The following is a 25,872-nucleotide window of genomic DNA, read 5'->3' as shown; positions in this document are numbered from 1 at the left end:
GAAAGACAATTCCGGGTTAAATTTGCTGATGAAAAAAATGCAACACACATTTATTAACAGGTGATTTGGTTGATCAATTCATGATAACCTTGATCTGGGATGTCAAGCTTCTATGTTGTAAAAAAAGACATTTTTTGTCGTAAATGTTAAATGTTCACAGTTGGCCATATTGGATTTTCCCTGACAGACCAGACTACTAAAAGAGACAGCACGTGTGAGTAAGTTCTGTAGTGTGGATGTTTAGGTGAAGGTCTGGGTTAGAACGCACTCACAATCCCATCTAAATGTGCTTTTAATGCTGTTCTGTTCTGAGAAGTAGCAAAAGCAATTAACTCTCAATGACTCTTGATGGATTCAGCTGCTCAGCAATGCAACATGTTGCCTAGACACAATACCCTCAAACTTCTTTAAAACTGTTGTAAAGTCAATTGTCACTGATTTGTGTCAGATAATTAACTGCTCATTCCAATCAGACACCGTACCAAAATCCCTGAAAGTAGCTGCTGTGAAACCTCTGTTAAAAAAGAGAACACTGGATGCCTCTATACTGGCTAACTATAGACCAATCAGAACCTTCCATTCATGGCCAAGATCCCTGAGAAGGTGGTCTTCAACCAACTGAGTCAATTCTTAACATTCAACAAAATATTTGATAAATTTCAGTCAGGTTTTGGTTCTCATCACAGCACAGAAACTGATCTGATCAAAGTGATCAATGACATAAGGTTGAACACTGATTCAGGAAAAGTATCTGTTCTCATTCTATTGGATCTAAGTCTGCATTTGACACTGTAGATCATACAATTTTGTTGCACAGATTGTAAACATGGGTTGGACTAAATGTTAAAATAATGCAATGGTTTAAGTTCTACTTGGAGGATCAAAGTTATTTTGTAAGCATTGGAAACTTTGAATCTGACAGATTACCAATGTCCTGTGGGGTTCCTCAGGGATCTGTTCTTGGACCTCTTCTGTTTAGCCTTTATATGCTTCCTTTAGGACAAATTTTACAGAACTGTAAGGTTGATTATCAGAGCTACGCAGATGACACACAACTATATCTATCACTGAACCCAGATGACTATGGTCCCATTGAGGTGTTGTGTGACTGCTTAGAAAAAGTAAACTGCTGGATGAGTGAAAACTTCCTTCAACTAAACCAAGACAAGATGGAGGTGATTGTCTTTGGTAACAATGAAAAGAGGACTGTTGTCAGCAAGTATCTGAGTCTGGATCTTTAGAAGATAAAGACCAAGTCAAAAACCTTGGTGTTCTGATTGACTCAGATCTGACATTCAGCATCAGATCAAATCTATCACAAAAACATCTTCTACCACCTAAAGAACATCTCCAGAGTGAAAGGTTTAATGACTCAGAAAGATCAGGAGAAACTGGTCCATGCTTTTATCTCCAGCAGACTGGACTGTTGTAATGGTCTTCATCAAACATCTACAGCTGGTTCAGAATGCTGCAGCTCAGGTCTGAACCAGAACAAAGAGGTCAGAACACATTAGTCCAGTTTTAAAGTCTTTACACTGGCTCCCAGTCAGCCTCAGAGGAGACTGTGAAGTTCTGCTGCTGGTTATAAATGAGTGAATGGGTTTGGTCCAGAATACATCAGTGAGATGTTAGTCAGGTATGAACCCAGCAGGTCTCTCAGATCTATGGACACAGGTCAGATAGTGGAGCCAAGAGCTCACAGTAAACATGGTGATGCTGCTTTTAGTTGTTATGCTGCAAAGAAGTGGAACAAACTGCAGCAGAGCTGAAGTCAGCATCACATGTGAACATTTTTAAATCAAAGTTAAAGGCACTTTTTTTCTCTACTGCATATGATTGAGAGAGAGATTTTTGGTCATGTTGATGATGTAATGTTTGTTGATGATTTTAATTGATTTTAATGATGATTTTGAATGTTCTTATTGATTTTAAGCTGTTGAATGTTTTATCATTTAAGCACATTGAGTTGCCTTACAGGGGTTATATAGACCCATTTCGTGTGACGTATGCACTCTAAATTAGGTGCATCCGCCCACAGGCTTGGTGCAAAACAACTAGTAGAGTGCTGAGGCAATGGTGCATGGGAGTGGATGGAGCGCCATCTCAGTCTGGTTCCAGTAGAAAGTGACCATAAAAAGCTGTAAATGACTGATATGCAGATGTGAGACAGTGAGGAGAAGACTTAATGTAGAGATGGAAACTCATCCATTGAAATTGATCAGAATACGCGGAAATACAAGGAAACCTTCGTTACCAGGAGTACAGCAGCCATCCTGCCTGCAGTTATAAACGTCTAGAGACTTAATGTTTTTAGGTTTTCTTTCATTTATACACTGGGTTTTTCTATCAGATATGTATAAATGTCTGGCCATTGAACATCAGGCCGGTATTGCACATCAGATGATCACTTGTTTTCTGGAATGCTGCATGGGTCCCACAATCGTGCACCTGTACTTAAAGTGAGTTTCCTTAAATAAGCGGCCGCGTCCTCAGGTGAAAAACTTTCTTCATACTACCAAATATTTACAAGCCTCAACTGTGGTTCATTCGTTGCTATTTTTCAATTTTTCAAGCGTCACATATGTAAACAACAAGGTTTCTGCACAGACTATGCGTGCGCACGTCAGTCACGTGTCCTGCTCATTCTCCAAGTTAAAACATATTAAAAACCAGTTGAGGAGCACAGTGCGACAGGACAGACTGAGTGGACTTACCATGTTGTCTATAGAGAATGAGAGAACAAAGAAAATGAACACACAGAGCATCGTGGATGAGTTCATGGAGCGTAAGGCTCGTATGCCCTTCAAATAGTGGTGAGTAGGTCTATAGTACTTCATACTGAAATAGTGTTTGTGAACATGTGGGCCACTGTGCCAGTTATTATCTACTGATACAGGCTCTGAGATGAAATGCTTAAAGTGGGTGTCGAAATAAAGTGGTCGCTATCCGTGGTGCTGAGATGCTTTGAATTCGTGTTAGTGACCATCCTAATGTTTTTGTTGTTCTCTTGTTTTGTTATACTTCATGTCCGTTTGATGGACTTAAAAAATGACAGTCACTCTCCGTGGTGTCAAAGCTTGTAAGCCCCGCTGTTGCAGGCATGTGTATATTGTAAAATTATGTTATCATGAGCCTTATTATTTGGTTTTAAAGGGCCCAGTCGGTTGCCCCGCCCCCGGCCCGGCTCTGATTTGTTCCACTACTGGTTGTACCAAAATTTTAAGCTACAAATTATAGCTGTAGCTACAGGATTTAAGCGTTAACAGGAGTTTTCCTCAAAGTTCATGAGTAACAGCTGTCTCCCTCAAGCAGGCCTAATCACGCACTCATTTTGATATTTAAATAGTGTAAATCGGTTTAGAATTGGCAAAGCAGTAGCAGGTCAAAATAAGGTCAGAAGAAGAAGAAATAAAGTGGATCTTAAAAGTGGGAATGTATTTTAAAAATGATATATACTGTATATTGATATTGATGATATTGTAATTTTCCATATGACCAAAATGGAAAACTCGATACATCTTAATAATACATACATTACGTATAGCTCTTTTTTGGACACTCAAAGATGCTTTACAGAATCAAGGCATTATTCTTTCACGCCACACTTTGTGGTGGTAAGCTACTATTGTAGCCACAGCTGCCCTGGGGCAGACTGACAGAAGCGAGGCTGCCATAGTGAACCATAGGCCCCTCCCACCACCACCAACACTCACTCACAGTGCCTTGCCCAAGGGCACAATGACAGATACCACTGGAGCGACTGCCCCCCACTGTGGCACCTGGAATTCTCAGTGAACTGGTCTCCCATCCAACTACTAACCATGCCCAGACCTGCTTAGCTTCAGAGACCTAACCAGACTCGGCAGTGACAGGCTGGTATGTGTATCTCATCTTGAATCTCAATATATCGCCCAGCCCTAGATATAAGCGGATGACTAAAAGCTTCTCCAATGGCTGACTGTCAGTCTTTGTAATGAATACATCTCTGCACTCTCACCTCTTGGGAAGATGCCAGGGTCCATGAACGTAGCCATACAGAAGTTAGCCAAAACAAACAGAAACATGACTCCATTGTAGATGGGCACAGCCACAGAAAAACTCTCCGACAGCCACGGGCAGCTGAAAAGCAATTAAGGCATTGATTTAGTTTCATAGATCATTAGACAGAAAACATGCAACCTGTTCTGAGTTATTAAAATTTAATTCCAACAATGTCAAAAACGTAAACTGGGCCATGTGCACTTGACATTGATAAAAGGGATTAGATTAGTGTAGAATAAGCATGAACCAGGTTGATATTTAGCTGTGTCAGCACTGAGGAAGGCTATTGGGTCATTCCATGTCATTTCAACACATTATCAGGACATCCCACACATTTTAGAAACAAAAAACTCTGAATTTTATACCAATTGTTCCGTTATTATTCAATAGGCACACTGTAAACCTTTCGTTTGAAAAGATAAATATATTTTTTGAGATATCTATAAATTGTAGAACAAGTAGAACATGAGAAATGTGTTCATAATAAATATTGTATTTTCAAAAATAAATGTTTTGAGTTACCATTTGTTACAAGTGAAAAACCAATAAACAACAAATTATTATAAGACACAGAGCCAAGCTACAATGGCCTCATGTAAAGGATTTTCAATTGTCACGAGTGGTGAAATAACCCAAAGTTGGTCGAAAATAAAACTGTAGAAGTCGCATAAAAAAAAATAGTTTTATATCCCAAGAAAGTGTAACCTTTGTACTGTAAATGAAAACAGATCAGATTGTTTCTTACATTGCCCATAACTGCCACATTGGCAGTTAAGGGCCAATGAATGTAGTAAAAAAAAAAAGTTTGCTTTTTTCATATCTCCAGAGCGTGTCACCCTAGAACCTATGCATATCTGTGACTAATCATTAGTGATGTGAACAGTCTATGTTCATAGCTCTAAGCTGATCAAACTACAGGGAGCTGAGGCATTTTATAAGCTGTTTACTGAAGACCCAAACATGTTCCAGACCCAAACACACACATACTTTTTGACTATTTGGATGTATAGCAGATCTTTTTCTATATTCTGAAAGAGTAGGTGGAGCTTATTACTATACCACATTTCAGTTCCATATCTGTATGTGTTGCATTTCCTAAGATAATGGAAGCTGAAAATGGAAGAAAAATAAGGACGCGCAAAAAAAGTATTCATACGATCAAACAAAAAAACCACAGAGTGCCCATTGAATAATCACAGAGCAATTTGGTAAATATTTTGGAATTCTTTGAGCCGAAGTGCGAGGAAATTCCTGCTAATGTGTTGAAATGACCTGGAATGACCCAATACTTAACAAAACAGAATCTCAATATAAACCAAATCGGTGTCCAAGTCATGATAAAATTGAATCAGGACAAAAGGCTTCTTGCATTTCATCCCAGCACTAATATGTGATTAGCACTTTAAACAACACTCGAAAAGGTTTACATTCTTTCATTGTGAAACCATAGGCAGAGTTTGGGTTTTGCCATCTTCACAAAATCTCCAACAAAAAAATCAATGGTGGCTAAATGCTTCCTCTCAGTGCGTGAGTTGATAATTCTCAGACCCAATCAGTGTCTGCTTTGTGCCTACGTCACATTTTCAGACCTGGGCTGCTTTTTTTGAAACCTCAACAAACAAGGAGGTACTTTTTCCCAGTGGAAACGCGCAAAAAGTTAGTAGAGCCGAGCTGAGTAGAGCCGATACAGCCAGTAAAACGCACCATTTATGTGAAATTCACATGATACCGGTTCTTTTGTGTACACTTTGTTAGTAACATATGAGAAAAGCGAAAAACTGAGTGTTAGCGTCATATTAAAGAAGTCTTCAGATTTGGCTAGGTGCACCAGCCATCAGCATTTTATAAAGCTTCCAGTGTAAATTAATACCATACACACAGCGTCGGATTCACTTAAGGTTTAAGGGTAAAAACGTGCAAACGTCACTCCATGTGCTAATATGGGGTACAAATCCCAGGGAATCGAGACTGCACGTTTTCAGCCCCCTCACAATTACCTCTGACGAATTATGTAAAGTAGGCGGATCTCATAAGGTGCGCAAAGAAATTAGAGGAAATGCAAATAAATTAGTGCAGTAGATGCAATACAATTCATTAAATCTGGAACCGTATGTGGTGATGGTTTTAGCACCAAAAAAGAGTACGGCTGACAAACAGGTGCAAACGCACACGCAGAGATCAGCTGCAGTAAAGGAGTCCAGTGTGGATGCAGTGCAGAGGATGTTGAGCTTCTGCGTCTTTCTCTCCATGTTTTGACCGTAAAACTGTTGTGTTGATGGCAGGAGCGTCAGGCCAGGATCAGCTGATCAGCGTGCGTAATTTGCACAGCGATCGCACAATGTTCCCAAATGAGAGTGTGCATGACTACTCAGGAGGTCAGACATGCTGGATGATGGTCAGTAGATCATCTTCAAATGGTGATTGACAGACTGTGTTGCTGCATTAACGCAGATCAATGGCATCAACAGATCAATTGAACGGTTTTAAAGTTGGGTTTTTTGTTGTTTTGTTTATTTATTTTTTTTAAAAAAACAAGGTTTTTCTAAGTTTATTTAGTTTTCTACATTAATAAATGTTTGTGCAGCAGACAGAGAAGTCCACCAGCCTCCAACTGAACTTCTTCAACTGTCTTTGTGAGTTTCTGTGCACTCACCTCTCCACATTGAACAAGCAACACGCGAGATAGGGCGGTCTCAACCACGCCTATACGTGCATCTACTAGTGGAGTAATGTTAGTGAATTCCCCACAGCAGGTGAGCAAACAGCACCACTAAAGGAATTAGGAACGCACCTGGTTTACCATCCTTTATTTCAGATCTTAGTGAATACGCCCCAAAGTCTGTGACTGGTCCATGTTTCATTTTCCCAATGAAAAATAAACACCATATTTATGATAAGACCCAGATCTATTAATCTAGGAAAAGCTGTTATCCTAAATAAGTCTGCATTGATTTGATGATGAAAAAGCTTAAGTCGTGACTGCCGGGGGCAAAACAGTCAAAAAAACAAAAGGGACAATGTGTTTTGAGCTTTTGTCAGGGAAACAGATGTTGGCCTCTTTTGGCCACACTAATCTACAGTAGCACCATATTGGTTCCACACAAAGATTAAGATGTCTCTCATGCAAATCCAGAGACAAAGACACTGTTGTAAAAGGGGTCCATCTCAAGTTCATACACACATTTATTTTCATTGCATTCTATTGGCTTGCTTGGTCTGACTAAGGAATGTCTAAATCCTGGACATCGAAAGCTATTAAAGTTATTGACTTTTTCAAGTAATGTTTAACGTTTTACCAGAAAACCTTCAGTATAAAACATAAACACCAGGAATCACCATAGCTACTGTATGTTGGAAATCTCACACTTTGTACCATACACTACAAACTCAATGAGTATATAGTGTCTACTATATACTAGAAGTATGATTAGGATGATGAGCAGGGTCGGGTTTATGCTAATGATGGCTCCGTTACGTAACACAGCTATGATTTCTGACCCGCCCATTAAATCCTGAACACAGAAAATAGAAACACATTGTGAAGCCTAGCTCCACTATTACATTATTAATGGTTGAATTACTTTTTACCTGTTTTAAGGAAAACATTTCTGACCTATTTAATGTGTTTAGAAGAAAATGGCTGAATTTGCTTTACAATGACTTTAAAGCCAAGACGAAATGCTACTCTTGGCTTATGAAAGACAAGGCAGGCCTCGGCTTTGAAATATGTAAAAAACTTGTGAAAATACAAAGTTATCCATGGCTTTTTTTTTAGGCCATTTGACAAATAAAAAGGTAAGCACACATTTTATTTATACATTTTCTGCTGTTCTTGATTCATTAAATGAGTAAAAAGTTTATAAATGTTATGTCTTTGTGTGTTTTTGTGTTCTGAAGGTTTAGTGACCTTTGTGGATAAATTAACAGTGATTTTGTGCTGTCTTTGGTGCTGAAACATGGCAGATTTTCACAGCTGTCACTCAGAGAGAGACGGATGTGCTTTGTAAAGGGCAATTTTCTGTGCTTCTTGAATCATTCTTTTATTAATAATTTAAGTGAATTGGTTGGTTGTGTTCATGTGATATTATTGGCCCCTTTAGTTAGTAAAAGGAGCTTTAAAATAATGTATTCCATGACAGTTTACTGCTGGAACAACACCTGGCCTTTGATTCGGGACCTGATGATTAACAAATGAAGCACTGTACGTTAGTATGACATTTACAACACAGGCCATCTCATAAAAAAGACAATGTATACTTACGTGAAGCAGAAAAAGAGAGTTGTGGAGCCAATGAGGAAGAACGTCGCTGCTGAAACTGGGACGTAGCGAGAGGGTCGTAAAGGTCTGCTGGGTGGGACCACGACGTGAGGGAGGGGTGAAGAGGAAGGACCCCGCCCACCGCTCCTACTACTACTACCTGGCATCACTTGTGTTTAATTAGCTACAGAATTATGGGCAGGCAAACAACAGGAGCAAATAAATCCAAAAAAAAAAAAAACGATGAATCCTCTTCAACATCACGTCATCGAGAAGGACTCAGTTCTTCAGAAGTTCTCCAGGTGTGAAGGATTTCACAGAAAATGGCACAAGTCTCTTTCCTTTAAATATGTGCCCTCCTTAGCCACGGAAACACAACTGAAAGCAAATGGAACTGAACCCACTTTTTGTGAAGCAAAACACTTTTCTTTGACACACGTGTCATGCATGCAGACTCACCACAGATTCCACTAATATCAAACAAAACAAATAGACTGATTCTGCACACAGCACTGCCTACCGAACGCACAATAAACCAAAAACAATGCAACTGCACAAAACATGACTGCTCTGAAAAAGCGATAGAGATTATTTTTATACAGAAAAGACTTTTGAAGCTTTGATTGAGATTATAAAAGATTTGGTAGCATTCTGAAGCTCCTATGCCGAGGTAGAAAAATCATCAACATAGAAATGAAGCTGAAGGAAACGAATGCATAGAAACGATAGTCGGACATGGCTTATTGTGTGCATGACAGTTAGGATCTTCACAATAAGCTTGGTTTGGAGCTAAAGTTTTCAAAACTACGATAAGACTTTCAATGTCAAAGCCTTAGCTACATGAAGAAAAAAAGTCTTTAAAAAAGCTAAGAACCTATGGGCTTTTATTTCAGGACTCGGGCTGGAAACGGTAGTCTGGAATCTGGCCAGTGCAGGGAGGTGATGTTTTTGTGTTGAGGCATCTCTGAACCTAAAAGGTGGCAGATTTAAACCACCTCACCTTCCAGGTGCACCACTGACGCAACTGAAAACCAAACGCTGGCTTATTGAGGAGGAATACGCTTTAAATTGTCCCTCAGTATCCATAACAAAGCTGTGCAGCCAAAACTGTTCCAATGACAAGAGCTGAGGTCACCTGTGAGCTGATAACACCAACACTGTCATCCTGTATATGAGCCGACCCATACATTTACTCAGCTACGCCACTAGTTTTCTTTTTGACAGCTAACCACATCATTGGTAGTTATCTAAAGTCCATGAATATACAGATGTCTTGTGCCAGTCGGTGAAAATTCAGGCATTGGAGACGTTGATCTCTCTGAGCTCTGCAATGAGTGCTAGAACCTTAGAGGTTCTCCTGAGTGAGAAGGAATCACATCCAGTCTGAGGGCCAGTCAGCGTCAGCATGCTGCACCTGGAAATACAGCAAAACACAACAGAGTTCAGTCAAATAATCCTAAAGAAGTATTATTGTATTTGGCAATTGAAAATTACCAATTACACTGTTTTCGTAGGAGTTCTTTTTATTTTTCTTCCGCAACTCCTTTGTCCTAGAACTCCTCCTAAACTATTAATGCAGCACTAATAACACATGTCATCTCATAAGGACAATGTCAAGAATGTGCAGTTGACCTTTTTTGGAGCCAAAATGTCAAGGTCAAGGTCACATCAAGTGTCAAAAACCAAAATGTTCTATACCAATGAATATTTATAATCAGGAGTGCACTAATTTTCTGGCCGATCACCGATTTTTTAAAAGCCTGACCTGTCGATACCGATTTTGGCCGATCCCAATTTTCTTTTTCTTTTTTTTTTTTTTTTAAAAGAGCATACACCTTGAATATTCCAATCTTATTTTATTGTAAAACATTGTACAATATCAACGAAACAATACAAACTTGTTGTTTTAACTGCACATGAGGTAGTAATCTCAAATATAAATGAAAAGTTTAGAACATTGCTGTTGAAAATAGCAAATTATGCAACTTTCTTTAGTCTTTCATTTTTCACATTTTAAAAACAAACTAAACGTGTCCCACAGGTTACGCTGCCAAAAACAAAGCACAGCAGTATTTGGGTTTAACAAATACAGAAAATCACAGGGTTTGGGGTAGATGACAAAATAATAATAATCTACAGGACAAACATCTTAAACGCCCAATAAAGTGTCCTGAGTTTTAAGTTTCTTTGTAGAGCAAAAATTTAAAAAAAATGTCCAAATGCAGCAGCTTTGTGGATATTTAAGTGTAAAAAATATTATTCTAAAAATAATCTGCAACAGTTTTACAAGATAAAAGCTCCTAAAAGTTAAACATTCTAAAAAAAACAAAATTAATGTGACAGGTTAATTGTTCTCACATTTATTACAGTCACTTGTTCATTAGTGGAAGCTTTTTATTCATGTCCAAAGCCAAAAACTCCATCGTTTTGTTCAGTCGCTTTGCTTTTTTCACTGATCATAAGCTCCAACAGCACTGGCTGTTTGCTCCATTAGCTTTAGCATTAGCTTGATTTCTAGCTTCTAACGCTCCACACTCAGCAGTGTGGCGGTGTCTTAGTGAATGAGGTAGCGTTTTGTTTGCAGCTCCACCAATGTTTAATTCTGCATTACAGGAATTACAAATTGCAATCCTTTGCTCTGTTTTTTTGTGTAAAACTGTCGACATTTATACCCTGTGTAGCAGAGGCATGTGCCGCACACACATGCACACATGAGCTGGTGGGCGGGTCTGTCAGTTGTCTCACAGCAGAAGGAGACAGTGGCTGACTTTATGATAGAAAAAAACAACGGAAAAGATCGGTTTCATAGGCAAAGATAGGCCGATCACCAATCCCCCAATATAAGGGAAATCGGCACCAATCATTCGGAGCATCCTTATTTATCGTACAAGTTCAATGCTTTATGAAAATCTCATCTCAAGTGGAGTATTTTATTTCATTGGACCGAACAATATTTCATTTCAATGTGTGACCTTCACCTTCTCTCAAGGTCATATTTAAGGTCAAGTTCAGTCTTCTGTTTTTCCTGCATTATTACTTTCATTTTAATTAGTAAAAAGAACAACTTAAAGGGACATTACTCAACAACAAAATACACACACTAAAATGTATTTCACATGAACAATTCTATTGGGCAATTTTCAATTGCCAAATACGTATTCGCCTTATTCCCTTTGTATTTTTTTTATCTTCTTCTTGGATTTTTTGAGTTGTTGTTTTTTTAAGTCATTTTTGTTTTATTAGATCTTATTGGATTTTTTGTTTTGTGAATTTTTGTTGAGTTTATTGTCTTTGGAGGATTTCTTTGTTTTTATGGACTTTATGACTTTCGTTTGTCATTTTGTTGTTTTTACAAATAGTTTTAGGTTTTTTTGTCATTCTTAAAAAAATGATTTTGTGTTATTGTTGAATTTTTCATTTGTTTATTTTTTTTACTTTTTATTTTTTTTTAAGATTATGTGGTTTTCTGTTTCTGTTTTTTTTTATTAATTTTGTTTTTTATATATTGTTTTTTCCTCTTTTTTGGAGTTTGTAAGTTTTTGTTGTTTTTTGTCATTTTTGTTTTATACTCGCACGCAAGCGTATAAGTAATTTTTGTAGTTTTTTTCTTTTCTTTAATCTTTTTTATAATTGTTATTTTCTATGGATTTTGGGAGTTTTTGTTGGGTTTTTTAGCCATTTTGTTTTCATATATTCTTTTTTTCTCCTTTTTGGATTTTGTAAGTTTTTGTCAATTTTTTGACAATTTTATAAATAGATCTTTTTGGATTTTTTGTTTTCTTTCTTTAGTGAATTTTTGTCTTTTTTTGTCTGTAGGATTTTTTGTTTTTATAGACTTTTTTATTCTGTAATTTTTTTGTTTATTTCTTCTTTTTTAAAATCTTTTTATAATTTTCTTTTGTGGATTTTGTGCATTTAAATATATTGCGAACATTCGAACTCCGCAATTGAGTCGCAAAATTTGAGCTGGAGCTGAGTACAACGATTGAAAAAAATTGCACAGTGTGCCAACGCGGGCGTAAAATCTGAGTTTTGCACTAAACTGGCCACAAAGTGAGGGAAGAAAAAGATGCATTTAAAATCATGATAACGGTTTAATAATCAAATTGTAGCACCTGAATCATAATCAAATCGTCAGGTACGATAATAATAATAATGCGCTGTTTTAAATACTAAATAGTCAATGTCTTTTGGAGCTGACGTAACCGAGCGCGACCTGAAGCATCATTTTTAAATATGTGTCCGACCATCTTCTCATGCATATAAACACGTTCACGTCACGACACACAGTAGAATCAAATGGAACCAAATATTCTTCTTGCACATGTCTTATTAAATAAACCTGTTATTTTCTCCTTCAACAGACATATTGTCTTTTCAAAATAAAAGTGTACTTCATCTTCTTCACAGAATTCAATGACATTTACAAGTGTTCCATGATGTTCAGATTAGCAAAGTCCACCTCCTTTATAGAAGAATTACATTAGTTTTATGTGCGCTGTGGGTCTATTTTCACATGGTGGGCGTGTCAGGAGTGGATGGGAGAGCGTAAGAGAAACGTGCGTGATTTCATGACAATATCCTTTGTTTTCCCACATTGATTCTTTCTCAAGAAGAACGATGATTATTCTACTAATCATTGCAAATATCTTCATTTCTTTTACCAGCTTGTTGTGACAAATCGACCAGAGATGAACATGAAACTGACATAATGATAAACTAAAACCACTTATGGGGCATTAGTAACAGTGACAATGTAAGGTGCTGTAATCTACAATTAGTCACTTCTCATGTTATGGTTCATCTGTTTATCCTTCATCAGACCAAACTGCTGCTAACGGGTTTGAATCAGATATCTTACCCCCCCCCCTAGGTGTCTGAGCTTCTCAGAAAAGCACGTAAAGCTCAGTTAGATAGATTAATGAGTGCGTCCTAACCCAGATATTCATCTAAACAATCCACACTACAGAACTCACTCACACGTGCCGTCCCTGAGAGGTGAAAAAGCCATATGGACCAAAATTCATATCTGGATCTTTTTTCTCAAAATGGTGACACCAATATACGATATAAATCTTGATAATTTCAGTTCAAATAAAGTCTTACCAGAAAAACAATTCAGGGTTAACTCTGCTGATGCAAAATGCCACATAGGCTAAAATAACATCACGGTGCTTTACGATTGTTATTACAAATAAAAACTTGCATGTGTGTAGCACAAACATGGGCAACTAGCCCCAAATGTAAATGCACAAAGTGACTACAAAAAATACGCAAAATTACTACAAAAACACAAATTAACAGAGAAATACACAAAAGAACAACATAAATACTTAACAGGACAAGAAAATACACAAAAAGAGGAAAAAAATGCACAATGGGACAACAACAATCCAACATACCAAAAAAATACAGAAAACGACTCAGCAAGAAATCCAAAATTACCGAAAAATACACAAAAGAACAACAAAAATAAATTACACAGAAGGAAAAAAGAAATACACAATCATGGCACTGGGACATTTATTAACAAACAGCTGCACAATATTTGCTACTTTTGCCTTTTTTTCTGCTCTAAGGGACAGCACGTGTGAATGAGTTCAGTGGTAAACTGTTCTTATCAAGTAGTTATATAGTATAGTTATAAAATTTGTATTTTAATGCAAAATAAGCCATAAAATAAAAATACATCAATATAGGCGATATTTAAATTTTCTACTTTCTGCCAAAATAGAAATCTCGATATATTGCCCAGGCCTAGTTACATCATATTTTCACGCATTCACTTTTTTTTCTGAACATCAAACGTGGAGGAACCTAAATAGCACCAACATGTCACAGCTCCATAGATCTGTTCTAGCCAGCTCCAAAGATGATGATGAAGATCATGATGAAGATGAAGATGACGAAGATGATGATGATGAGACATATAGAAGTAGTGCATTAGAGCTAGAACAGGTGCAGCTGTGTACAAAGCAGATGAATGCATGCGCAAAAGATGGCCTTAGTGTCCGCAGGATTACAGGGAAGAAGAAGAAGAAAGAACTGTGAGATGATCTGTGGCACCAAGCAGATATATGAGCAATGTTCAGTCCACACCCACAGCACAGAAACATCCCTACAGGTAACCATTGGTAGAATGTTACAGTAATAAACAGTATCTCATCATCCACACTAAGAGGAGAGAAAAGGGCGGATGTGCAGAGGAGTGTGATCCTCAGCAACAGACTGCCTGTGTGAAGAATACACTATAACATAACAACACACATAAAGGCAAGGTTAACACTGAATCCATTTTAACACAAGCCTCCCTCCACACTCTCTAAAGTGACCAGGAACAATCTAGTAAAAGATGGATAGCCTTAAGCTAGCAGGAGGCTAACAGTCCAGCTCACCTGACAGACTCAGGGTCCGGTGCAAATAGAGAAGGAGAAGGGATGAGACCGTCTTTAGAGGTGTTGTTTAGTCCTGTGGCTTTGGATTAATCCGTGTATCCATCCTTCTTCACACGAGAGCCGTGTTAGCTGAAGCACGAGCCGCGGAGCTAGCTCCGTGCGCTTTGGCGATGCCGTGAAAAACGGGATGCTAGCAGCTAGCATGAGCCGGATGCGCCCTACGGTAGTTACAGCAGCTAGCTCCGCTATTAGCCGTTAGCAACAAGCCGCTACGTTGACTTACTCAAAGTTTAAAACCACGACTTTAGTCCAATCGATGTGTGAAAGGGAATCTAACTACTAACGTTACCAAAATCTACACTTAAACATTTCTGCTGCCTTAAACTCAAGCGATTAGATAATAATAATATAATAAACGCTTACAATCTACGTTGATGTCAATCAAGTCAACAAGGTACGTACAACGCTGCGAACCCGCCCCCTTTCTGATGAGTCTGAGCCCCTTGATTGGTCTAAACCACTATAGGCAACAGGTGGCCCGGGGGCCACACGCGGCCTTCGGTTTAATTATGTGCGGCCCCCCAAAAGTAAACACAAAAAATTTTTACAAAATTACTCAAATAACACACCAAGTGACACAAAGTTAAACCAAAATGACTACAAAATACACTTGAATAACAGAAAAATATGCAAAATGATAGAAAAACCCACACATGAAAACAATAAAACTACATACCATTACAATAAAAACACACAAAATGAGATTAAAAAAAAAAACATACAAAATTACACTACAAAACAACAACAAAAGCACCCAAAAAGATAGAAGAATATAACAAATGATACCAATCAAATCAAAATGATTGAAAAAAATGAAAAAACACACAAAAGGCAACAAAAATACAGAAGAGGAGAGACAACTATACTAAATGACACCAAGAACACACAAATAACAACAAAACTACACAAAATGACAACAAAAACACAATAAAATCCGAAATAATGCGCCAAACACATCATTGTGGAAGTGGAAGAAAACAAACTTTTCATTACAGTTTTCCCAAATGTATTCACAAAAATAAAATTTTTAATATCATGTATATAATATACAAACATTTTAAGTGCCATAAAACACAGTGACTGTACAATATATATATCAATTAATTTGTTGTTGTTTTAAAAACACAAGTTATTTTTTGGCGCTCGAGTCATGTGACCATTGTCTTCCTTTCAAGGCCACAGTCTACGTACATCTCTGTAACTCTCATTCTGATACTCATTAAAAATTTGATATAAAATATTTTTGAAACGTCTTGCTCCACAGGATTTAGAAAGTAAAACTAGCCCAACTCTGACTTCTACCTCAGGTGTGTAGTACTTTTGAGACTTTAGGTTGGTTCTTTTTCTTTTGCGCAATTCTTCTTCAAATGTAAATGGTGAAGCAACACTGCACACAGCAGTTCATGTATGGTACTGCAGCAAAAATGAAGCAGAAAGATTTTATCATGAATTTACAACATTAAACAAAATAAGTTTTGTATTGTTGTTTGTTACAAATATTGTGGTTAGCGTGAATCTAGAGACGGTCTATATATTTAATTCTGTTTTTTGTTTTGTTTTTCAATGCACTTAAAAATAACTGCAGACATCAGATATATTATAAAAAGTGAAACTTTATTGCTGTGATTGTCCTCAAGAGTTAAAATGCATAAAACAATCCTAAAATAAAAAGTAAACGAGACTCTGTCATTCAACTATTTCAAGCTTTAACCCAAGTTTAAACAAAAGTGCAACAGCAACTTCACAGTAGCTTACATTTTCTGATTAAGAAATCAGATAACTACGTATTTTATAACATATAACATTCCAATTAAAAAATAATAAACTCTTCCCATAGCATCTCAGCATAGTGTGAATAAAATATTAAAAATGCCTGTGTCACACATATAGCCTACTCAGAGGGTAAACACACGTAAACAAAGAGGGGGCAGGCTCACATCGTGCTACGGAAACCCACAAGGACGGAACACAAAGAAGTCTGAAAAAAAATGATTTTTTTTTTAAACTAGAATTTGCAAAATAAAAATCATTTTATCTACAAATTTGATAAATCGATTAATTGAATTTTTTTTTGCCACAGCCCTAGCTACTAGTTTTCCTCTGAAGTATTGAGCTCTGAGTGAACTGGGTCTCACACATCGACATCTCCCTACGTAGCAGCTCTTACTCAGTCCTGTCAGAAAGGAAGGAGTCACACCACTGCAGTCCACTCCCACAGTTCAACAGCAGTATGGAGGCGCTGCAGGAATGTTGCAGCATCTCACCCAACTCTGATCCACTGCCCACAGCTCGTTGCACTTATACAACCAACAAAAAGGATTTTCAGTATGTTTATAACGAACTCCACATACAGCTTCATCAATACTTTTAGGATTGGACATGATCATTTTGTCTCTTCCCATTTTAATCTCTAAATTATTAGGATTGGTTTGGATTAATCAGAAGTGTAAAGCCATTTTTTTTTCATTATAATTTGACAGGGACAATGTGCACTCATCAACTCCACAGTAAATGTACCAGAGTTAGTCTAATGCAGGGTCACCAACCTTTCTGAAACAATGAGCTACTTCAAAAAATCCACCTTGCATTTTTAAAATGTATCTTATATATTATATCATTTATAACATACCAATCACCAAACACCAGATCTGCTACACCTAAAAACATTTGTCACAATGTTTAAGTAAAAACAAACATTTAAAGATGGTTAATTTAATACTTTCGTAGCAGTATTTATTTTTACTAACTACTAACGACATCTCTCAGTGAAGCAGATTAAATGCATATTTAAACAGAATCGTTCACTTTGGTGTAAAAGCATGACATTTGGCACAGATACTCTCTAAGAGACACTATTTTGGAAAAAGGCGTTGGCCACTCAAAAATTCAATATGGCGGCCATTTTTCAAGATGTCCGCCATTGCTTTTCAATGGTTATTATATACCCAAAAAATGCTCAGATCGGACCAAACAATGTGTCAGCAGAAAGGTCTGGTCCGTCAGAGTCCAAATATGTGCACGAGTCAGTTTCATTAAATTGTTCAATACATATTTTAAATATAAATAGAAAATAAAATGCAAGAGAACTCCTGACTATCAGGGCTGATGATTGCAGATCTGATTACTCATTACCCATTCTCTTAGCTAGGTTTTGAATTAATTATATGTGGGTGTATCCCTAACATTTACAGGAAATACATTTAAAGGTGTCATGTTACAATACATTGCATGAGGAAGTCCCATTGTCAGGTAAAAAAACAAAAAGCCAGAAGTCAATAATTTGTGTGATTTTAGTTTATTATAAAATGAAGGGCAGAGTTTCAGCCTCAGTTCCAGAAGTGTTGAATTTCTTCCATTGATTTAGAGTTATGCAGAAAGTTGACACGTAAACAAACCTGAATGTCTCTATCCATGTTCTCCGTTCAGAGCGGATATTCACTCCAGAGGCTGAGAGGACACAACAACACAACCGTTACTGCAATAACTGTAAACAAGTGGTTTCTCTAGAATAAAACAAAGTGGTCAAAGTGTCGTCACATAGACCCTTTGATTGTTTGTAAACATTGTGACATATTTTGTTGGGCGGGGCTTAACCTGGAGGCAAAACCACAATTGTCTTTGTTTTTTCTGAGCACGAGTGGCCGCTGGAATCCTATAAAACTTAAATGTACGTCCACTAACGTTATTCCTCTTATTCTGGCACTTAAACACACAACAAGTAGACATTTTAAAGCTGCAACATTACTAGCCTTTAGCCAGGGGCGTTTCCTGTTTTTGCTTCCAGCCAGTCATTAAGGGGTCTATAGAGTGGGTCTTTACTGGCTTTTCATTTGCATTAGATAACCCAGTGGACATGCGTTTGAACTTGGATATAAACGGATTAGGCTAAAGAATCTAACACAATCCAAACACTTCTTAAAGTCTGACGAGTAGCGATCAGTCATGAATCAGAATGTTTTATCTCATTTTGTCCCTGTGCCTATTGTGTATGGGGACCCTGAAAGTAAACACACAAAAAAACTTGAGGAACATACTAAGTGAAACAAAATTAAACAAGAATGACTGCAAAATACACAAAAAAATGTATCCATCACTGATACTTGCGGCGTTATCTTACTTGTAGCATGACTACGTACTTTCCTATTTAGCGCAACATTGCCCTCAAATGGAAGAGCATGAAATTGTTCCACCTTCCTCTCAGCTCAAACTAAACGAGTATGTCTGCACTCCTCAGAGCTTTCATACTCAATCACACCTGGAGCTCACCGCTGCATAGTTGTTTCCAGTAAAATCCTACATTTCCCACAATCCTTAGCGCTTCTCTGTAGTCCTTGTACTTATTCTGAGGGGTATTCCATAAAGGCGGGTTAACAAACTCTGAGTCTATCCATAAACTCTGGGTCAACATACCCCGCGATGGGAAACTCTGGGTATCGGATTCCATTAAAGCTGGTATGAAGTGGGTCAATCAACCCTGAGTATGTAAACCTTGGGTTACTTACGTGCACGCGCACGATAAAAAGCCATCATCAATGGATCAGAGAATACTCAAACTGCCATGACAACCAAATGGAAGATAGTGATATATTCACCCTGATGGTGAAATAAGCCGTTGTTTGCTGAATATGAGCCTGTTCTAAAGGTGCGTTCAGTCTTCAGTGATTATAGTGGCTTAAATCACCCATAATTAGTCACACTTTTTGGACGCTTCATCACTTTATTGCTTCAGTGACGTGACGAGCGGTGAATAATATGAATAAAATGTGTCTGAGAAGATGTGGCAGCAGCATAAGATGTCTGCATAGAGAGTCCTCCTGTTACACTGGATATAAAGACAGTAACTGCTGCTTCATATCACATCATTTATATTGATTCTTAATGTAATATTGTCGCCAGAGTCATCTCAACGTCCTAAAAAATGTCATAAAAAAAACACTGAAGCGGGACGCAAACTCACGACCCATCGCTTTCAAGAGCAGCGTCACACTTCACTGCGATGTGTGATCTACAGACTTAACTGTATAACAATATAAAACAACAATCGAGCCTTAAAAGTTGATTTATTTAAATGATCATCTCCTCCTTTATATTATACACAGGTTTTTATTCAGTGAACTTTACTACAGACGTCAGTAAATGTTTTAATGCAGATCAACTTCTCAGTGACTTTCACTTAATGATCTACATCTACAATGTTAGAAAGAAAATTACCGTTATCACAAGAAAAAAAAAAAAAAGATGTAAAGCAACACAACATTAGAAATGATGTGAACACGTCTGTGGTGTGTGATGTTACTAATGTGTTTCAGAGAAAAGTGTTAAAGTTTATTAAAGTGTTAAGAAATGGTGTTCAGGTGGGCGGAGCCAGGTAGAAACCCAGGGTTTCTTTGATTAAACCTGCCAGCGACCAGGTTTAGTTCACGGACAATGTTGCCCGGGTAACATACTCAGAGAAGAACAAACCTCGCTTTTTGGAATGGGATACTCAGAGTTTCCCTCATTTGAGCCTGAACATACTCAGAGTTTGAACATAACACGCTTTATGGAATAAACCTCTGGACACAACGGAAAAAGCCAAAGCTGATCTCACAGGCTGAAGATAGCACAGTGCTCGGAAACGTTGGCTTTATTTTTATTTTTCACTTATACGACAAACTTTTGACCATACACATCATATCAAAATAATCACTGGGTTCTCTGATTTCTATTGAACTTAACTTGTTTTATAATGCCACAAGGACTTTAAGAATGTCCTCCTGTTTGTCACGCCCCACCAGGGGGTGCGCCACACATTTTGAGAACCACTACACTACGGTGACAGTGTTGATAAAAATACTCAGGCAGTCATTGACAGATTCACCTGTAGTGAGTATCTGACAATTACAGTAACAGTGACCACCATTTTTTCAAATTAAAATTAAATTACACTTATTTTTTATCCGTAGAAAGTCTATTACAAATACGTTCTCAATTACTAAAGCTCAATTACAATTAATCACAATTAATGAGCCTGAAATAAATAACCTAATAAAAGTGAACCTTCCTCTTGTGTTAGCTTTCTGTTAGCATCTCTAATGATAACCTGTCCTTAATCAACTGTAAAATACACTAAAAATAAATATCTATCATTTCATTTATTTCCTATCTATTGATTACCTTGTTAGGCTTCCTAATCATTGAAAATATAGGTTTTAATTTTTTGGTGTGGACGTCTGAGCCTTTGTTGTGTCAGTATACCCATCCATGTAAATATTTGTTTTTAAATGTGGGAAAGCTTGATATGAAACATATTTTTATACTTGTTAACTACATATGTGTAGAACTGTACATAGAACTTTAATAGCGTTTAATCATAATTCACAATTTTAATAGAAATTTCATGGCAATTACGATTACAAAGTCAATTATCTGAACTAAACTCACAATTACAACAGCAACAGATTTTTAAAATTGCAATTACAATTATGCAATAATTGTAATAATTATCAATTATGCAATTACAATTATAATTGTACTTCTCACTTTCTATTTCCTGTGTGCTGTTGTCCCACTAATCGCTACTTTAGATCAACTGGAAAAGAAAAAAAGGCTCAGTGGTGAAAAAGCTTAAATTTTCCATCATTCTCACAATATTTTCCAGTAGGTTTGTATTTATTTCTGCTTGTTTCTATAATCACCTCTGTGTGTACTCAGGGTCAGTGTGTGTTTGCAGCAGCAGCTCTTTGATGTCCTCAGGAGGGTTGAGACCGTGAAGCTTTGCTCGCTCCCATCTCTGCAGCCGACTGATACCTGCACAGAAACCGATCAATCATTACGCTCCTCAATCAGAGCAGGAATAGAATAAACCACTAACTCAATGCAAAACACAGACGGGACTGACAGACATCAGAGCAACTCCAGCATCTGCTCTAATCTGATGATACCTGGGCCCAATTTCACCCCATGACTCCACATTTCCACAATTTAGAGTTTACACATTTTTGTTTCATTATCTTTCCCTGTTTAAATGACTTAATTAGCTTTTAAACTCCCCAAATCATACCAAACATGATAAATAGGGTAGGTGGTTGAACATTGAACACTGAAGAACAGTCATGTGGAGACGGGACCATCTATAAGGAGGAATAAAGGGGTTATCCAGGAACGTTTATTATCATTATTATTATAGTCATCTTAAAGATGGAAATCCTAATCACTAATAAAATGGGTTCAAAGTCACCAAAAATAGTGGAAAAGGTGGGATTCATTGACTGTCACTGAGTAGCTAACGTCTCTGTTTCTTCATGACGAGAACGTCAGTGATGAAAATAAGCAGCATGGTCTGAAAAAGAAGATGCATCTCAAAGCCAATGATTTGCATGTGTAAAGCGCGACTGTATTTCCATAAGTACAACACAGTGCAGCAGAAATTAAGTATTTATGTTTTATCAGAACCACTGGTTACCTGTGCATGGCCCAAACCTCCAGTCCAGATCAAACTGTGTGAGTTTGTTCAGCTCCTTCCCACACACTGTCTCACCTTCAGCCTCTGGAGCAGATGACAGAACAAACGTGACAAACCCACAGCGGTTCACGTAAAAAATTACACAATTAATAATTATTATGAATGTTTTCAATAGTTAGATACTTTTAAAATAAACTTTTTTACTGATACGTTGCATAACATACAAAGGAAAACACAAAACGGTGTAATAAGATAGTGTTTACCACTAAAACAACTTATTTCACCTTCATTTAAGCAAAGTTGTTCCCACCTTTCTGTACAGGCGGAGGTGAGGGGCTCTTCTCTCGTTTTTTCCTTCTCTTTTCTGTTTTTACTACCTTGAATGAATCTGTTATCAGTCCAGTCTTGGTGGTCATGGTGAGTCTGTGATGCACTATAATGGAAACGATAAATAAAAAATTATGACGTTTCGATTAATCAAAACAAACACTTAAAATCTATTCGATTGGTGTGCTGCAGTACTTTTGTTTTTTTAAGTTGAGTTTTACATAGTAGACTAATGCACTGATAAGCTAGACCAGTGGTCCCTAACCACTTGTGCGCCAAAGACCACTTTCACATCGCAGTGGTTCATAACCTTTTCAGAAACCGAGGACCCCCAAAATAAAGGCCCCCTCCCGATATCTCCGCTTCAAACAGCATCTAAACCACCCCACACACCGTCTAAACTGCTATAAAACTACACAACTCATCACTCACTCCAAAAGCCATCAGTTCCCGCTTAACTTTAATGTGTCTGTGAAACTCCGCTGGTTTCTCGTGTATCGCTCCGTGCTCTGAGCAGCTTCACCTGTTTAAACAACATCTCCTCAGAGTTACAGAAGATACGTAAGAAACTGTTGTTGTTGTGGACGAGACTACAGATGCCAGGGATTATTGAGTCTTAAACATCGTAGGTTCATGATAACTATAACTTCTTATACTGTCAAATATTCTGGGCCCTAGTGGTGAAATAACCGATGCATTTTTGCATCCATTTGTTTTTGTTCAATCATTATGGTCTGGAATTATACATTTTTGTTTAATTATGGTTTGCATTTTTATTAGTATTTATTTTGTTTCCTCACAAGAGTTAAAAACTAATTATTTTCTGGAAAAAAAATATTTATATATATTTTTTTTTAAATGGAATTTTAAAAATTTATGCTGAAAACACGGAATTTGGAAAAAAATCAAACAAAATTTGGAAAAAAATAAAATGGATTTTACAGGGCCCTATTAATAAGGGGGAATAAAGGGGAGAGATTTTTGGGGTCCATCCATAAAGTCAGTAAAATGATGGTCCATTGTTCTATGAATCTGTGATAACCACATTTATTTATTCATCTGAATAATATCCACTGTTATCCAGGAACGTGTATCATTATTATTATAGTCATCTTAAAGATGGAAATCCTGGTTTTAATCACTAATAAAATGGGTTAAAAGTGACCAAAAATGGTGTAAAAGGTGGCAAAATGGGATTTTAAAAACCACAGAAATTGGTTAAAAGTTCCAAATTAGAGTGAGTAAAAATTGACAGAAAAAATGGTAAAAAAATAAATAAATAAATAAAAATGGTTCACTTCAAAGTGTCAATATTGGAACAATTAGTTTAAAAAGGCAAATAATGAGCATGACAAATCGTGAATGTCATTAAAGTGACAATAATGAGTCAACATATAAGTGGAAAAGTGCTGTAAATGGTTTATAAGTGCTGAAAATGTCTTGAAAGTGGAAACAATGTGCAGAAAAGGTTTTGAAATGTGATGTAGAAGTGTCAGAAATGGGAGTAATGTAGCAAAAATGCATTAAAAGGAGCAAAAATATGGCAAGAAAAAGTGAAAATAGGTTAAAATATGACAAGTTTTGGACTAAAATAAACAACGAAACAATAGAAATATATAAAATAACAACGATATGCAAGATTACTTCAAAAACACATTAGGGCAACAGAAATACACCCCATGACTACAAAACACAAAAAAACGAAACAAGTAATTAACAGAATGACAACAAAAAAAGACATGAATAAATAAACAACAAGAACACAAAAACCCTTTGTTATTTCCTAAATTATTGCTCAGATTGTTCATTATTCTAACTACTGACATATAAGTTGATAATGTGACCGTCATATCAGATACAATCACATTTTTATGGCTCCATTAATAATATTTGACTTTAAACAACAACAATAACCAGTCTATAATTACGCTAATGAAAACAAAACATACAAAATGAGTCGTATAAAACAATGCCGTTAACATAGCACTCGACAAGTAAATATAAATAGAGGACTTTGTTCTCACCTAAAAGTCACAAAAAAGAATAAAATAATAATGGTTGTTGTTAGCCCGCTGCTAGGCTAACCGTGAGACAGCTGTTTTTGTTTTTGTTTTTCTTCTTCGCGTCCTCCTTTTTCTTCTTCGTGTAGTTTTTTTAAAAAAAAATTTTTTAGGTGGTTGTAAACACGAGTTCACTATTGCCACCTACAGGAAGGTAAACCTGTAGGCTTCATGTTCTTCGTCTTGTTATCCAGCGTTTTGGTTCATTACCTACACCTTCTGCCCCCGGAGTGTAGATTAATATGTTTTGGTTTAGTTTTTTGTTTATACATAAGATAATACATATATAATAAATAAAATAATAGTAATAATGGGCATGACAACTTGTGAATGTCCCCGCGACCCTGAAAAACAGGAACAAGAGGGTCAGAAAATGGATGGATGGTGGAAATTGTGAATGTGATTAAATTGACAAAAATAGCATGAATTGTGGTGAGAAGAGGTTAAAAGTGACAATAATGGGTCAACATGTGTGACATTAGGTGGAAAAAGTGGTGGAAAGGGTTTATAAGTGCTGAAAATGTCTTGATAGTGTCAGAAATGGGAGTAATGTAGCAAAAATGCATTAGAACGAGCAAAAATATGGCAAGAAAATATGTTGAAAATAGGTTAAAATGTGGCAAGATTGGTGTAGTTGCAGAAAAACGGCAAAAATAGGCTCAAATTGTTTAACAAAAATATTGTTAGTTTCTTGAACGCATCTGGTGATACCATCCCAATGTCTTGCGAGTTGCGACTCCAAATGGGGTCCTGACCCCAAGGTTGAAAAGAGGATAAACATACAACAACAACAAAAACAACAACAACCACAATTACTACAAAATACTCAGGAACAAGTTAAACACAAATAAATAAATACAACTAGTGGGCAATATAAAAAAATAAAAAAATAATTAAATACAATTCAAACTTTGTAAGGTTTACATTATGCAAGTGTAGACAGAGACAATATTCTGGAGCAGGCAAAAAATGAATAAATTATTAATAATTAATTAAAGAAAGTTACAAGGGCTATAATCAAGAATTTCAGCACCAATCTTACTTGCAATCATGCGAGATTTCATTCTAGGATGAACAGACATATTTGAAGGAGAGTTTGCTTTTTCTCCACTTATGACAGTGAACATGATATTTACACAAGTGTAAGATAAAATGTTTGTGTTTTTAACTGTTTCAATTTTTTCTGTGACTGCTTGCCAAAACTTATCCAACATGCTAACTCAGGAAGTTACAGAGCTTCAGACATGACATGGTGAATATTTTTTTTGTTGTTGTCACAAATTATTA

General features: G+C 36.8%; 2 protein-coding genes across 5 annotated transcripts in view; both read right to left on the bottom strand.

The window, feature by feature from the left end:
- The window catches only part of zdhhc5a (zDHHC palmitoyltransferase 5a), a 32,146-nt gene extending 16,983 nt beyond the window's left edge, over nt 1–15,163 (bottom strand). The window contains exons 1-3 of one of the 3 annotated variants that reach the window (XM_028449122.1): nt 14,695–15,163; nt 8,303–9,713; nt 3,998–4,119 (exon numbers count right to left, since the gene is read on the bottom strand). In XM_028449122.1, the coding sequence (XP_028304923.1) occupies nt 3,998–4,119; nt 8,303–8,466 (286 nt within the window). In that variant the 5' untranslated portion in view covers nt 8,467–9,713; nt 14,695–15,163. Of the gene's footprint in view, nt 1–3,997; nt 4,120–6,210; nt 6,487–8,302; nt 9,714–14,694 lie in introns of those variants that run through there. The other 2 variants (XM_028449140.1, XM_028449131.1) reach the window with 2 other exon arrangements.
- Nucleotides 15,164–16,763: 1,600 nt separating this feature from the next.
- Nucleotides 16,764–24,680, bottom strand: pold4 (DNA polymerase delta 4, accessory subunit). 2 transcript variants are annotated; one of them, XM_028459995.1, is made up of 6 exons: nt 24,550–24,680; nt 22,509–22,631; nt 22,199–22,282; nt 21,432–21,543; nt 18,150–18,201; nt 16,764–17,051 (listed from the first exon to the last, which is right to left on the bottom strand). In XM_028459995.1, exons 2-5 carry the CDS (start codon nt 22,612–22,614, stop codon nt 18,177–18,179), a joined length of 327 nt encoding a protein of 108 aa, XP_028315796.1. In that variant the 5' UTR covers nt 22,615–22,631; nt 24,550–24,680; the 3' UTR covers nt 16,764–17,051; nt 18,150–18,176. The 2 variants fall into 2 exon arrangements, with proteins under 2 accessions (XP_028315796.1, XP_028315788.1); XM_028459987.1 differs by lacking the exon at nt 16,764–17,051 and having other exon boundaries at nt 18,034–18,201.
- Nucleotides 24,681–25,872: the final 1,192 nt, after the last annotated feature.

Source organism: Gouania willdenowi, chromosome 1 (genome assembly GCF_900634775.1).
Source record: "Gouania willdenowi chromosome 1, fGouWil2.1, whole genome shotgun sequence".
Taxonomy (NCBI): Eukaryota; Metazoa; Chordata; class Actinopteri; order Blenniiformes; family Gobiesocidae; genus Gouania; species Gouania willdenowi.
The sequence above is the reverse complement of the archived record's forward strand: the minus strand, read 5'-3'. Positions and strand labels throughout refer to the sequence as shown.